At 35.1% G+C, this 15,733-nt stretch overlaps 1 protein-coding gene, 1 long non-coding RNA gene and 1 pseudogene across 6 annotated transcripts; 1 reads left to right on the top strand and 2 right to left on the bottom strand.

The window, feature by feature from the left end:
* On the bottom strand, positions 1–1,585 carry LOC109949252. Its single transcript, XR_002271818.1, has 2 exons — positions 1,461–1,585; positions 1–1,353 (listed from the first exon to the last, which is right to left on the bottom strand). It is a non-coding gene; the product is annotated as an uncharacterized LOC109949252 (long non-coding RNA).
* Positions 2,438–5,768, bottom strand: LOC18776460 (annotated as a pseudogene).
* LOC18777579 lies at positions 5,936–9,993 on the top strand. Of its 5 annotated transcripts, none has more exons than XM_020564180.1 (7): positions 5,936–6,099; positions 6,356–6,404; positions 6,630–6,941; positions 7,049–7,187; positions 8,481–8,566; positions 8,738–8,880; positions 9,538–9,993. In XM_020564180.1, exons 1-6 carry the CDS (start codon positions 5,957–5,959, stop codon positions 8,864–8,866), a joined length of 858 nt encoding a protein of 285 aa, XP_020419769.1. In that variant the 5' UTR covers positions 5,936–5,956; the 3' UTR covers positions 8,867–8,880; positions 9,538–9,993. The 5 variants fall into 5 exon arrangements, with proteins under 5 accessions (XP_020419769.1, XP_020419772.1, XP_007209611.1 ...); XM_020564183.1 differs by having other exon boundaries at positions 5,987–6,099; positions 6,295–6,404; XM_007209549.2 differs by having other exon boundaries at positions 5,987–6,099; positions 6,295–6,404; positions 6,490–6,941.

The following is a 15,733-nucleotide window of genomic DNA, read 5'->3' as shown; positions in this document are numbered from 1 at the left end:
TGGAGTAGGTTAAAGGATGATCCACTTGTATTCCTTCAGTATTTGCCCAATCTAGTACATCGTGAGTTATCTCAGGTGTTTGAAGGAGAGTATGTTTTGGAGTTGGAGGATTTAAGAAGCTCAAACATTTAGGTATCGATGAATTTGACGAACTTAGATGCATACAGGACAACTAGTTCACCCATTAATTACCTAACAAAGACACCGACAATGACAATAACTGCCAAGCAAAACAATCATAGGTAAGCAGAGAAGTTGGAAGAGAAGCTCCCGCATTGATAACTGATGTAATAATAAGTCCGGGAGGTCAGCAGGTCGACATCATGCAAGATGGAGGAGCTTGTTAACTCTCGAGTCTAGAGCATCAACATTTCTTCTCAAGATTTTTCTGGACGCTTAAGGAATCCGAAACAATACTGACATCACAAAAGCAAACAACTCTCAGGAATTGCAGTTGATGGGAATTCTAAATACTAAACTGCGTTTAGCAATTTTTCTCAACTGGCAGCCACTTGATACTAGACTGAGCATCCAGATGCCTTCATATCAGCAGACAGTAGGATGAATCCTTGATTTCAGCATAAGTAATTGGCACAATGGAAGGCCAAAGCATAAGCTATGCAAGACATGCACATAGGATATAATGAAACAAATGTTAAGGATACAGCTGCAATGCTAGACTGTCTATGCCCTTCATTTCTTCATTCAACCTGCCAAAAAAGGAAAATCAATGTTTTCTTATGCAGCAAAAGCAAACATGGGGGGGTATCTCCCAACAAAAAGAGAAAAAGTTGCCTAAGTTTAAATCCTCTCCATCCTAAACTAAGAAAGCACCCAACAGATACTAAGACTCAAAGTTACTGAGATAGTATTCTATCAGTGCTGCATCGGCAGATTTGCTCAGAAGAAAACGAAGTTAAAAACTTCCACTTGAGAAAGTAGTCATGTGGCCAGTCATCGCAAGGATGTGCGCCACACGTTAATAGCAAACATCTCTCTGAATTACACGTACAGAGTGCAAGAATACTTTTCTAGATGACATGCATTACTTGTTAGTAGGAAATAAAGATACTGAGAAAACAAACGGCATGTTAGATAGTCCGATTGATGTCGGGGATCAAATTATATTAAGAACAAGAAATGATTATTGCAGAAACCACAATTCTTTAATCACGGTTATTGCAGACATGTTCATATCATATTATGCATAAAAAGTTTGAGTGATCCCACCATATTCAAAGCCATTTCCTTTTTCTGGTATCTATTAAATGGTAAGAGAAGGCGATCAAAGCCTTCAATAATATCTGAGACATGAATTTATATACCGATTTCCCTTGGTAGCAGAATCAACCACTGAAATTGAAAATTCAAGAACATTGTTATCATTCAATTATTCACAAGTGAGAATTAATAGCAGAATCAAGCATAATCAGAAAGTTCATTTTTACACAAACAGATACCGGATTCTTGAAGGCAGCCTGCAGCGTTGCTAAAGCAATGCACATGTGATCAACCAAGTTGCTAGTGACCTTCATTTTCCTTCATCTGTTAACTTTAGTTAATTAATAGGATATGAGCCCCTGCCAAAAAGAAAACTGTTAACCGGAGGGCATTTTTGCTTTTCATTCTTGGGCGCAAGAGGCTTCCAGCCCAAATAGTTTTGCAAATAGAAAATGAAAATATATTTACTATTTATTAAGACCTTTATTCGTCTCTTCGAACGGAGCCCGGGTTGAATCCACCCCCTAGCAACTTCCAACTAGAGGGTATGAAATGTCAAAGTTAAGGGTAATATCATGTGGTAAATGGTTACTTAGTTACCATATTACTAATATGGTCACTAAGTAACCATTTGCCACAAACTTTTCCTCTCACAGTCACCCAACTATCTCTCCAACTACGTCTATTGTAATTTGCAGTAACTTGATAATTTTGATCATGATTTATAAATAGGGTTGACATCATTTTCCTATCTCCATTTTTGCCCGCTTTGATTGTGAAAAAAAAGTTGTTCATTGGACTTATTTGCTTGCTAAAAACTTCCAAAAATAAATGAATAGAAGGCTAGGTTAAAAGATTATGAATTTGAATGCAATTTCTCTGTCACATCCATAAGGTGGCTATCTAGCTAGCAAAGGGATCACAACACAAAAGCTATGCCATATGGGGAGATTAGATGAGATGCTTTTAAGTGGTAAAGTAGGATTGGATCTCAAGTGTTAGGATTTATACAGTTTTTCTTGTTTAGCTAACCTCTAGGTGTAGGGGTTATTTAGTCCATAGCACTTTAGCAATATACGATTTTAAAAGCCAACTTGACACAAACTATTCCATTTCAAACTCCGTCATTCAAATCATTTTACCAAAGAAAAACAGAATGGTCAAAGAGAAATGCTTCTGTGAATTTTTATGAAACAGCACATATGAGAACATGATGGAACCGCAACAATATCATGTATATAAAAATCCCTCAAGGGAATTGTTTAGTAAATGACAGAGATCAAATCGAAAAACAACTAAGGATATCCAATGTTTCTGCCAAAAAAAAAAAATGTTTTCCTACAATATCATTAGCTCCCTTGCATTCATCACCCGGTGACTCTATAGTTCTACAAAACCAAAGAAAAGCTTGGTTGAGTTTTCCTCCGAATAATAAATTGATAACCTAAGGCAACTTTGAACTAATAATTCTGAGATATGTAATGAAGAAAACAAATTTTTATCTACAGGAAAAACCAGAAAATACTTTGACACGTTGCAATAGCTTTTTGGCAGTTTTGTCATTCTTGAAGTGTGCGCGTACAGGCTGCATTCAGGAAAAACAAAGTTACGCCTACTTCCAGTATTTTCTTTAAAATGAAAAGAACATGGCATATAAAAAATAAGCCTACCTCCAATATTTTGTTCAATGCTTTTGATAAAGCTGATTTAAGGTCAGCTGGATGTAGCTCACCACTTTCATAATCAGCAGCCAATTCTTCAAAGCTTTTGAAAGTCCTGTATTGGGGGGAATGCGCAAAAGGAACGATTACAACCAACATGAGGTTCAATTAGGTAAAACAAGCAAAAGTTTTTTAAATAAATTATTTTTACCAGTATAAATCTAAAGTCACTTACTTATTTCCGCCGTTCTTTTCAAAACGTTCTACAATGAACTCATTGAACCAAGGTAGGATGAGATACCTCACATACTCCATACATGGATTCCCTTCAACAACATTTGGAGGACAGTACGCTTTCTTTATCTTCAAATTCACTTCAGCCTGAGATTCAGTGATATATGTCAAAAAATAGAATAAACATTTGGTGGCATACATTGAAAGCTAAAACCCGTAGCTTAAAACAACCCACCTCTTCATCTTCCATGAATATGGAGGACGATACATCACTTTTAGACATCTTCTCCTGCCCTTGCTTCAAACCAGGTAACATGTCTGCAAATCATCATTAAGAAAAATTAACAAATACTGTGTAAGTACTCTCATGTTAAAGCATAAAACAATAGCATTGCAACAACATAAATAGGAATTAGAATATTACGGTGTGACAAGATAATAGGCTTGTTCTTCTTCTTGATGTCATCACAGTACTCTCTTGCAAGAACATTTACTTTACGCTGATCCATTCCCATCTGACAGATGTCCGCCTATTAAAGGAAAAACATTTCACAAGTCACCATGACATATTCATTGAAATTGAACATTGACAATTTTTTTTTCTTCTTTTCTTTTGATGAGAAATAAAACATGTATCAAATTAGAGGTTGATGAACAATGCTCGAATTAAATGCATCATGGCCTAAGTGCACCTATCATATACTTCTTACATACATAAAAACTAGCATCATTCCCTCACTAATCAGTGCAATATTTAGCAAATGATGAAGCCAAGTCTACAGTATGTCACAACATAAGGCAACATGGGAGACAAAACCTATTAATAAAATATCCAAAATTAAAACAGCAAGCACCTGAAGGAAGAATATATCTGCACATTGCATACATGGGTAGAGAATTTGGGATGCATTTATATCACCTGGCTCATTTCGACCCATAATCTGACCACACCTGGATATATAGAAGGAAAAAAATACATAAGTCGAGATTCAACAGATATAATAGGCACAATAAGCATCATAATAGGCTAGCTACCTAGTCATCCTGTTAACTGTATACTTTCGAGCTATGTCCATCACACGAGGCCAATACTCATGTGATCTCGCATTAATCTCCTCTGAAGACCACACAAACTCAACTTTGCCATTGTCCAAATTCATCCCAGCAGCCTTCCATATCTCTATCATGTAGCGCCCAACAGTCTCTATCTTTTTCAAATCACCCCCCCATCTTATTGTTTAATTGTGCAAACCAATCTGCAATCCATATTTTCACTCTGCAGCCAGCAGAGGTCATCTTGTTCACATTTATCGTCTTCATAACTCCCTAGACAACAACACATTTGAACCTCACAAAATTAACAATGACATAATGAAAACATGGGGCCCCTTAAATTTCTTACTAAAATTATTCTTTGAAAACACAAGAAAGTCCATTGCAATCCAAATAACCAATACACGAGAAGAACACATTGCATAATCTCAATTTGAGTACCTTCTCTCCACAAAATGTATCAAATCTTGTTCAAATTGAACTACTGAAATTTACAGATACATAATCAATATGAATTATGTGTTATGAATTTTATGATTGCTAAAAAATTTGAAATAACACCTGAGCAATGTGCATTCGACCGGAGGGTTCAAACCCATCATAGCAGATGGGTTCGGGCTTATGAGCCAGTAAATTCCGAAGCTCGTCATCTTGAATACACTCCTCTGCCACGCTCCTCACCATCTGGTACTTCTCCTCCAAACTCATTCTTCACCAAAATCACACCCACAAGTTTGAAATAAGTTCAGATCAACGGAAAATAATAGGAACGATAAGAAAAGTGAGAGAAGCTTACTGGATAGCTGGATTTGATGAGCTTAGTGTGGGAGCTTTCCCAAAAGCTTTGTAGAGTATACCTAGGGCACGTTTACTTAGCTTTGCAAACAAATCAGCAATCCATATTTTCACTCTGCAGCCAGCGGAGGTCATCTTGTTCACATTTATCATCTTCATAACTCCCTACACAACAACACATTTGAACCTCACAAAATTAACAATGATATAATGAAAACATGCCCTTAAATTTCTTACTACAATTATTCTTTCAAAACACAAGAAAGTCCATTACAATCCAAATAATCAATACAGAGAATAACACACTGCAAAATCTCAATTTGAGTACCTTCTCTACAAAGTATTATATCTTGTTCAAAATCAACTATTGAAATTGACAGATCAATCAACATCAATTATGTGTTATGACTTATATGATTGCAAAAGAAAATTTGAAAAAACACCTGAGCAATATGCATTCTACCGGAGGGTTGAAACCCATCAGAGCAGATGGGTTCGGGCTAATGCGCCAGCAAATTCCGAAGCTCGTCCTCTTGAATACCTTCCTCTGCCACGCTCCTCACCATCTGGTACTTCTCCTCCAAACTCATTCTTCACCAAAATCACACCCACACAAGTTTGAAATTAGGTTCAGATCAACGGACAAATTTAGAAACGACAAAAAAACGAAAAGGAAATCGAGAGGAACTTACTGGATAGTTGGACTTGAGGAACTGGATGGTGGAGACTCGGAAATTGAAAGAGATTGGATTCCATCAGCTGGCGGGGCTTGCTCTGGTGCTTCGGTCGCCATTGGAGAAGTGTGAAGCTTTCCCAAAAGCTTTGTAGTATATATCTAGGGCACGTTTGCTTGGTAGACAAGAAACGGGATGGGCGTTATTTAAACTACGGCCTGGACTAATGTAAAACCTGGATTGAGTAGGTTTAGAACCGTAGTCAAATCTTGGGTCCATTTCGAGCCAGAAAAAAGGTCAAATCTTTTGGGTCGGTCCATGCTTTCCAACATGAACCCAATATTTTCTCTGACAGACAGGCCCATAATTCTAACTCTCTTCGTCTTCTTCATCGATGAGCAAAGGGCGCGCTTCAGATCCTCTCTCATCTCACTTTGGCGCTTGATGCTTCCCTGCCTGTGGTATGTTTTGGCTGCCCTTCTCTCTCTCTCTCTCTCTCTCCCTCTCTCTCTCTCTTTCTACGGAAAGAAAGAATAAAAAACGACTGGGATATTATTTGATTGGGAATTTCGGGATTTTGGGTTGGAATTGATTGAAGCTGATTTGAGATTTGATTTGGGTTTTGCTCACCTTTTTGCGTGTTTAATTTTCCGTAGCTGCAGCACTGTTTGGAAAAATATAAATCAACCATTTGATTCAATTTCTCTACTTTTGAAGTCTCTGGGGAAGCCATTGGAAGCTTTGTTTTAGCCCTCTTCTTCGTCAGGTAGCACTCTCTCTTCCCTTTTGGATTTATTTGCTGGTTTTTTTAATTATCTATTTTTCTGTTTTTATTTCTTTTTATTATTTAGAATTCGCAGCATATGAAGTGGAGATTAATTTGTGTTAAGCAAGTGGACATGTGGCAATAGTGTGAGAGGGAGAGATGGGTAAATGGAAAATGGGCAAACTTTGATTTGAGAGGAACTAATTCAACCACCAATATCGTTAGGAAAATTTTCCCGGAAACCCCGAGAAACGGAAAGAATTTCCCAGGAAAATGAGCAGTGACCACACAAACCCACCGGGACTGGTCGTCTCCACCACCGACCCCATCCTCGCATTTCTCACCTCAGCCTCCACAGACCCACACCTCTCTCAGGAACTCCAGCAAATCGCTTCCAATCTCTCCTCCAAACCCAATGTTCCGTACAAGTCTCTCCGAGCTCTCTGGCTCGCGTCCAATGCCTCCACCCGGCCCCAATTGGTCCAACTCTTCTCAGGATCCGAGTTCGTGCTCACCAGCCCCAAACCCAGAGAAAAGGTGAGGACACAAAACAGCATATTACCCTTTTTTCTTTTTCTTGTTTGCCTCTAATTTCTGGGGATTACAAATGAAATGTAAAGTTAATTGTTCTTATTGTGTTTTAGAGTGAGGAGTTGAAGGCCAGACTTCAGAAGCTGGCTGAAATTCTGGAGAGGAATGCGTATGCAGAACTTGTGAAGGATATTACACCTAAGAAAGAGACCAATGAGCCTTTCTCATCTTACAAGGATCAATTGGGCTTTGGTAAGATTAAAGAGTTTATACATATCTTACATGATATTTTACTGCTTGGTTCAGAATGGTATTACTTGTGGCCATGGATACCCTTTTCCATTTTAAATTCAATGGACATATTGAAAAGAGTTTCAATTTGTAGTATTGATTGGTCCACTGATGGCAATCAATTTTATGTGAATGCATTTGAGGGGGATGGAGGCCAAACTATGAACAGTTTGGAAGCGAGATGGTTGATACTAGTTGGTTTACTGGAATATGACATGATATAAGAATGTTGCTTCGTATTTCGATCAACTTTTTGGTTGTTCTGAAATTCTAGAATTATGACAATTGGAGTGAAGGGAGCATGGTTGTTTTGTATGCAAAAAATGTGGGGACGGTTTGAATTTCATATGGTAATTGATTGCATGTAAATGTTGCTCATTGGTCTTGACTCTATTTTTTTTGTGTCAACATTGGTCTTGACTCTTGATTGCACCAAAGGTAGGATGTCTGTTAGATTTTCACACAAAGGTCAAACAAATTGCAGTATCCAAACTTGTGATGTTTATGATGCCAAGCATGCATAAGTACGGGAAAAAAAATGTTGTATGATGTTCTTAGTGTTTTTGTTGTTGCATTTGGCACTTGTCGAGTTTTCTGTCTTAATAGCAAATCTAGATGTTTTCATAAGCTTAAGGAATTATGTTGCAGAAGTTGACTGGAAGTTTCGTGTTTTTTTGGCGGTGTGCTCACTCTTATCAGTTAGCACTTGTATGATGAAATCAAATTTTTTTACTTTTCTTTCGTATATATTAGCGAGACATTTTAATGGCCTTTACTTGCTATCATATTGCAGTTTAATTTTTGCTTGCCATTATCTTATTCCCAGTGGAAGATGTAGCAAAATGAGAAGGGGGAGTTGAAGTTTTCTTTATGCTTTAGTTGAAACTTGAAACTGGATTGAAGGCAGTGCAGGCTCCCTGGCCAAGAAGATTAGATTTGTTGGAAACATTTTTCTTTGGGAATCTATTAATATAGTTTGCTTGCATATTTCAAACTCTCTTTGCATTTAAATTAAACCGTTTTGAAATTTATTCCGCTTATTTTCAAATAGAGTTGGGTGGTTTCATATATTTTAATGCATCTATTACTATGGTTTAAATTTTTTTGCTTGCCCTCTAGTAATGCTTGATTTATACTCTTTTAGTTTCTCCCTTTTTGTTCTCTATGTTCTGTAAATTTTGTGTTTATTTTAGATCATTTCTTAGAAAATATTTATTGGATGTTCCGATGATAATCAATCAAAAACTTCTACAGGTTTACATGTTGTGGTGACTATGTTTACCGGCTATTTGGTAGGATATGCTGCATTCAGAGCCTTGTTTAACCACAGTCCCGTGATGGTATGTGTCTTCAAGAGACCATTTTCTATTTGTGAATTTATTTTTCGGTTTCTTGGTTATTTTAGCCTTGGGGGTTTATTGCTGGATTTTTGTTTGTCTAAAAGTTCTTTTATGTCTTTCACTTTTTCTAGTGTTATAGAAGTTAATGGCACTATTATTTTCTTGTTTCAGAATGCTGCTGGAGGCATTCTTGGATTGGTAGTTAGCATGCTCGTAGAAACACTTATTTTCATAATTAGAAGTTCTGGTCAAGATCTTAGATCATCTTCTTCCACACCCAAGCTAAAGAAGAATCAGTGACTTGGTCTTTAGAGGTTAGTAAACTTTATTGAACAATATAAGATCTGAACAATACTATATACTTTGTATATTTTCTTACCGTATCATTCTAAATACTGAGATCTGAACAATAATGTACAGCAACCTTACGTGTAGCATTATTGTTGACTTCACTAATCCTATTAGCATGATTGTGAAGCTAGTTAGTGTCATGTATTAGCTTTTAGAAGTTAAGCAGTTGACAGATTAGGATAAGCTTCCAGTTTAAGGCTGGCAATGGCAGTACATGTAAATGGAGTATTTAACAAAGAACTGAAACAGGTTATTCCTTTCACGTTATAAGGGTTAGCATGGCCAGCCTTACATCCTAACCTGTTAACTTCCGAGCTGCCTGACAAGTCATTAACAACTTCTTAGTTCTAACAACAAATGCCTGCTATTGACTAGTTTGATAACCATGCTAACATGGATACTGTCATACTGATATAAGTAATGATGCTGCTGACTTATAAGGTTACAGTCAATGTTACAAAAGTGATATCTTTCTGATTAACTGTAGTATTTTATCTTGAAATTTAAATTTTGAGGATCATGAAGAACTGTATACGGATGTGAAATGTCTATGTGCAGTGTTAGACTTGAAATATTGAGCAGAATAAATATGAGAAAACCTCATATACTTGAAATATCAGGTACATCCATGTACTCATGGAGCTGTCAGTCTGATTTGCCGGAAGCCTGATTGATAGTATGGATATTTTCTTGAATTTCTGAGCGTGGCTTTTTGGGGCTGATTACCAACTGCTGCTGGTTTTACACATCGTGGGCAACCCCTAAAAGATTAAATCAATGTACTATAGTGGATTTTTTTTATAAATGTTTTTATTTACTTTGTTGGGTGTAAAAGATATCGAAGGGGAAACGGGTGCCGACTCGCCTGAGTACGGAGGTAAATGGTCTCTACACCTAGAGCTACAGGTTCCAACGTTGTAGTTAATATTTATCTATGTTGCCTGTTATAAAGATCCTTAGACCTTTTCAATGTTTTGGGACATTTGTGTAACATGAAACACTTGGACTAAGAACTACAAATTATTTTGCTCATTATTTGAATAGAGATAAAGGCTTAAAAATAATTTCATACCCAATTTGAGTTTTCATTGATTCAGATGCATATTAGAGCATCTACAATCATGCTTACTATTTTTTAGTTAAAATTTAGCTAAAAACACACAAAAGTTATTTTTGGAGCTCTCCATAAAATTTCAACTTTAATTATACTTTCTAGTTTAGGGAGTCATAAATGCTAGAATTATATTTTAATTCAACATAAATGGTCCATCTATATGAAAAAATAATATAAAAATAGACAATATTGATTAAAGGTTTTAAAATATTTATTAAATAGGGTAGCATTAAGTTATAAGGAGCCACTAGGAGTTCATTCTCTCTTCAGATTTAGGAGCTCCTAGAGGTCTCCATATTTTAAGAGCTAGATATGGAGCATGATTGGAGGTGAGTTTTCTTATTTCCTCCTTAAATTTTATTTAAGGAGGTGGTTTATGGAGTCCATTATGAATACTCTTATATACATAGTGATAGAGAGTAAACAATAGGGGTAACTAGCCTGTTTGAGTCCAATAGGGTTGGAAATGGGTCCGGTTGGTATTGAGGTAATAAACGGGTTAAAATGCCCAACCTGAATACAACTTGTTAATTAAATGAGTTAGGAATGTTCAATCCGAACAAGACTAGGTTCTGAGCTTCTGCATTTAGTATCGGTGCATTTATATGCATTTAAAGAAATCTTAACCATTTAATTAATTTTATGACTAAGATATTCGAGAAATTATAGAATGATACGGTACTATCACATTAGCGTATATAGTACTTCCACTCAAATATGGCCATGTGTCCATTTTATAAAATAAATTCATTATTATTTTACAGCTAAACTTTTTACTTTATTAATTCTTAACTTTTGAAATAAAATTAGAAAAAAGAAAACTTAAACGAACCAATTTTTAATTGTCAAGACTACTCCATTTCATCATCATCAATACCGGTTTAATCCTCCTTCCTCTAAAACTTGGTCTACAATTAGTATAAGGGGTGAAGATAGTGGAAGGAGAGGGTGGCCGTCATAGCAGGTTGTTGGGTTAGGAGATAGGTGGCTATTAGGAAATTCTTTTTCTTTTCTTTTTTTAAGTTTTATTTTTCTAATTTTATTTCAAAAGTTAAGAATTAAACTAAAAAGTCCAGCTGTGAAATAATAATTAATTAATTTTCTAAAATGGACATGTGGCTGTATTTGAATGGGAGTACTATACGGTAGTACCACGTCAGCATATAGTACTCCTACTCAGATAGGTGGCTGTTAGGAAATTTTTATTTTTATTTTTCTAATTTTATTTCAAAAGTTAAAAATTAAACTAAAAAGTCCAGCTGTGAAACAATAATTAATTTCTTTTCTAAAATGGAGATGTGGCTGTATTTGAATATGAGTACTATACACTGACGTGGTACTATCGTATAATTCTATAATTTCGCCTAAGATTCAACCACGTTAGCAAAATTGTATTAAATTGAAAACGCACCTTATGTATTATGTATTGTATCAATTACCCACATGTGTATCCTCAATTGTCTTCTCCTTTCAAATGCCATTGCTTCGGCCACTCCACCCCATCCTCTCCTCCCTCGTCACCCACATATCTTCCCTTCAACATCTTCCATTGTCTCCAGATCACATATCAACCTCCCCACCCAAAAAAAGATACTATCTGAACCAAACTATATGAACAAATAAATTCTTGAGGCCATTGAATGGCATTTGTTTGTGGGTCTCTATTGGGGTGAGAATGCTAGGTCCGAAATTTTCATATTTTCCATCTAATCCTCATTTGCAGGAAAATTTGAATTAACTATTCTTTAACCCAACTATGAAGAATTTGTGAAAACTTAAATATTCAATAGCCTCGATCTCTTGGATCACAGGAGTCCAAGAGATTGTGGTCACCAACCGTTGGATGTTAATCTAACAGTTCAAAAAAGTTTCTTAAAAAGAGTGCAAGAGTGAGTGAACCGTTGAATTTACATCCAACGGTGAGTGACCATAAATCTCTTAAATTCCTAGTCCAAAAAATCGAGACTGAAATATTCAATTGGATATTGGACTTGAGAAGATATAGAAGAATTTATCTGAAACAGTTCTTCATGATTAAAACATAATTAATTTCAAATCTCACATCTTAGAGAGGAAATTGTGCACTTGCCATTGTCCACCGCTATTTACCAGAATCACTATATGATAAGGGGTGATTGATACAATACATAAGGTGAGTTTTTAACTTAATACAATTTTACTGATGTGGTTTAATCTTAGTCATAAGATTAATCAAATGGTTCAGATTTCTTTAAATGCGTATAAATGCACTGATACTAAATGTAGATGTTCGGGATCCCGTATAACCTGTTTGCTAAACCACTAGGTTGAATGGGTTAACTGTGTACGTCAACTGTATATTTAGGTTAAATATTTTTTGTTTAAGTTACTAAATTAATTACTGGTTAGATATAGATATAGATTGCCGAAGTATCTAATATACTAGCATGATAAGATAAGCACTTGAAATAATTAAATCATGTGTTGCCAAAGACCCTGGCTGAAGACGACGAACGAGCAATTACCGGCTATCATAATCTGCCATTGTCAAAGAAAAAAGACTCTCATAATTAAAAAAGAATGCTTGATTAATTGATGCTTATCATAATCTGGGAGACTTTTTCAAGCAAAAACGAAAAGATAAACCACTTGAGAAAAAGAAGATTAGATTGATTTTGACATGTACCATTAAAAAGTCGACCAATCTTCCTTGTCTTTTTCTTTAGATGATATAACTGATAAGGTGCCATTTGTTTTGTTTTAATTCGAACTCACAGCACATGATGTGAATAAAGTTAGCTTAATGTCAAAAATATCTTGAAGGAAAAACTGGTAGAACTCAAACGTGCCTGTTTTACCTACTGGTTAACTTAACCACATGAACTATTTGCACAACGGCAAGCCGACATTTTCTGTGGGTGTTCGTTTGTCTTCATTGCCCTTATCAACTGACAAATCAAGTGTTGAGGTTTGTTTGTGCGTGATTATCCAAATCATGGTTGAAAAATGAGGGATTAACTTCTAGGTTAATTTTTCCAATCAAAAAGTCTCTTCAAATTGTATATGTAAACACCTTTGTCGACAGTCACTTTGCTCTTGTCACTTTTCAAATTGTGTATATGACTTGTTAGATACTTTTATCGTTTACTTTTACATTTTCAATTGCGTTCTAAAAAATAAAATACTTTCTAAATTTTATATATTACAAAGCTCAACGATACAAGTGAATTTCATTCATATACCATAAAATATAAACCTAATATGAAATGACATAATGAACCTTACCTCCCAAATTGTTATTTCAGACTTATCAAAGGTTTGCTGCTTTTTTATTTTATTTTAACAAAAGTTATATTATACACTAAATTAACCTAATTTATAGAGAGGGAGATTTGAATTTGGATGAAAGGGTTTACTACTTAGAATTGCTACATCTGTCTTTAGAGCATCTCCAAGGGAAGAGGCAAAAGAATAGGCAAACCTCATTTGCTTTGCCTCATCAGCATTTTCATGCTCAAAGAGAAGAGGCAAATGAGTAGGCAAAACTTACCTACTCTCCCCACAAAGCAATATTGCCTACTTCAAACTGAAGAGGTATATCAGGCTCTATTTTTAAAAATAATAAAATATCATATTCACTCTCTTACCTACTTCAATCTTACCGAATAAATAAACAATTTGTTGATAAGAAGTTTCTGAGGATGAATTCCTAACTATTCTGTTAAACTTGCTTTATTTTATTCCAATTTATTCGACCTTTTCATAGCATAAATTCTTAACTTTTTTACCAAGTTAAGATATGATTTTATGCAAAAAAATAAAAAATAAAATAGAGATTTAGCAACATTTTTGGAGAGCCAAAAAAATATTTTGATCATTGGATTTCTCTCCCTTTTTTTTTTTTTAATGATTGAATTTCTCTCATTGAAATTATTAATATTATTATTATAATTACTAAAAGTTCCTTGTAAGCCTGCTCTACCGATTCATCCATTTCTTTCTAAAAGATCTATAAAAATGAACAAAATATCTTTCGGAGGCCACAGCTGCACATGACCTTTTTTATCTTGTGGGCAGGGGCGGAGGCAAGTAGGGACCAGTGCAGTCACTGGCCCCCACTCAACGTTTTTTCTTTCTTTTAAAATGTAATATGTATTGCTATTATTGAATAATCTATATTAAATTAATATGTTTATTTTACCACGTGGGCCAGCAGTCAAATCATGTTTTCTTTCCACCAAGCTCCACTTTCCTTTCCTTTTTCCAAAGGTTTATGGCTCTTATTATTATATATTTACCCTTTTACAAAAATTGATAAAATCCTAACCCATTTTTCTCCTTTATTGGAGATACACAAGCAGCAAAGCAGACTTTCTCAATACACTGTCTGTGAGTTTTTCTCTCAAACTCCATATTAAACTATCAAATTTTAATTAGGTTAGTTTATTCAATATCAAGTTTTAATTAGGTTAATTTATTCAATATCAAGTTTTAATTAGGTTAATTTATTCAATTTAAGTTTTTTTTCAGTAGTTCTCTTTTTTATTTTTATATTTTTTTATTTTTTTATTTTTTTTAGTTCATAAATTTTGATTTTTTTGATTTTTTATTGATTTTAATTGATCTTTCAATTTGTGTATAATTGATTGCTTCGTTGCATATATTGAGAGAGACATTTCCAATAGTATAGATGACGAGGTTGTTATGCAACGATTTCAAAATATGAAAACTCGTCAAGAACAATGATGATTGCAATGAATACACAATATGATTTTTGATGTTTTGGTATGTCTTGTGAGTTCAAATTTTTTTATTGTTTATATTTTGTGAGAGGCCCCCCCCACACACGAAATTCTAGCTTCGCCACTGCTTGTGGGGTGTGGTGTTCCACCACCATTTCCCCCACACACAAGAATTTGATCATTGCTCAACTCTCAAAGGTTAGAACTCAAAAGCAAAGGCGATGTTTGACATTTAACTTTTAAAATGTGTAATTTACAAGGTCACCAATAAAACATCCATATGGGCAAGGGGTTGTAGCTCCATGATTAAGAGTATTTAGTTATGTATCTGATATCTTAGGTTCGATTTTTCCATCTTTAAATATATATTAAAAAAAATTAGAACATCCATATGGTTGAATATTAAAATGGATCATAAAATGATTAAAAAAACCCTTACACGTTGAAGTTAATGTAAATAACATAATTTGCAACTAAACCCACAATGTGATAAAAAGCATAATGTGCCATATGATTTAGAATCATTATTAGCATGAAATCACTATTTCATACCTTTGGAGATGCTCTTAGTGCTCGGCTTGAACCAGAATCATCATGTTTTCTTAGGAATTGCCGTATAGTATAGCACGCGTCGCATTGTACCAAATTAGGGGAAATTATCACATGATGTCACATGGGACCATAACTCCACGGGAAGTATAAACGTGAGGTAACGTCGGGCAGGCAGGCCCTACCCTACCCCGAAGTTACATTGGATGTGGATGAGAGTGAAAAGCAGTGTTGCAGTGTATCGGGCATGAGTGGGTTCTGACCCAAAAATAAAAAGGAATGAGTGGGGAAGAAAATAACAAAAGAGACAGAAAAATAAAGGGCAGAGGGGGGATGGATCCCTATTTCTTGCAAACAAATTACGGTATCAGGTTAGAGAAGCATGCAAATCCATCGTTTTTTCTGTTTTTTTTTATCAAAAAAATATAGGGC

The sequence above is a fragment of the Prunus persica genome, chromosome G5, assembly GCF_000346465.2.
Source record: "Prunus persica cultivar Lovell chromosome G5, Prunus_persica_NCBIv2, whole genome shotgun sequence".
Taxonomy (NCBI): domain Eukaryota; kingdom Viridiplantae; phylum Streptophyta; class Magnoliopsida; order Rosales; family Rosaceae; genus Prunus; species Prunus persica.
The sequence above is the reverse complement of the archived record's forward strand: the minus strand, read 5'-3'. Positions and strand labels throughout refer to the sequence as shown.

Coding starts and splice junctions, on each gene's coding strand:
- LOC18777579 (XM_020564180.1), top strand. CDS start 5,957: ATGCTTTCCAACATGAACCCAATATTTTCTCTGACAGACAGGCCCATA. Junction 6,100..6,355: donor TTGATGCTTCCCTGCCTGTG/GTATGTTTTGGC, acceptor CTACTTTTGAAG/TCTCTGGGGAAGCCATTGGA. Junction 6,405..6,629: donor TTAGCCCTCTTCTTCGTCAG/GTAGCACTCTCT, acceptor CAATATCGTTAG/GAAAATTTTCCCGGAAACCC.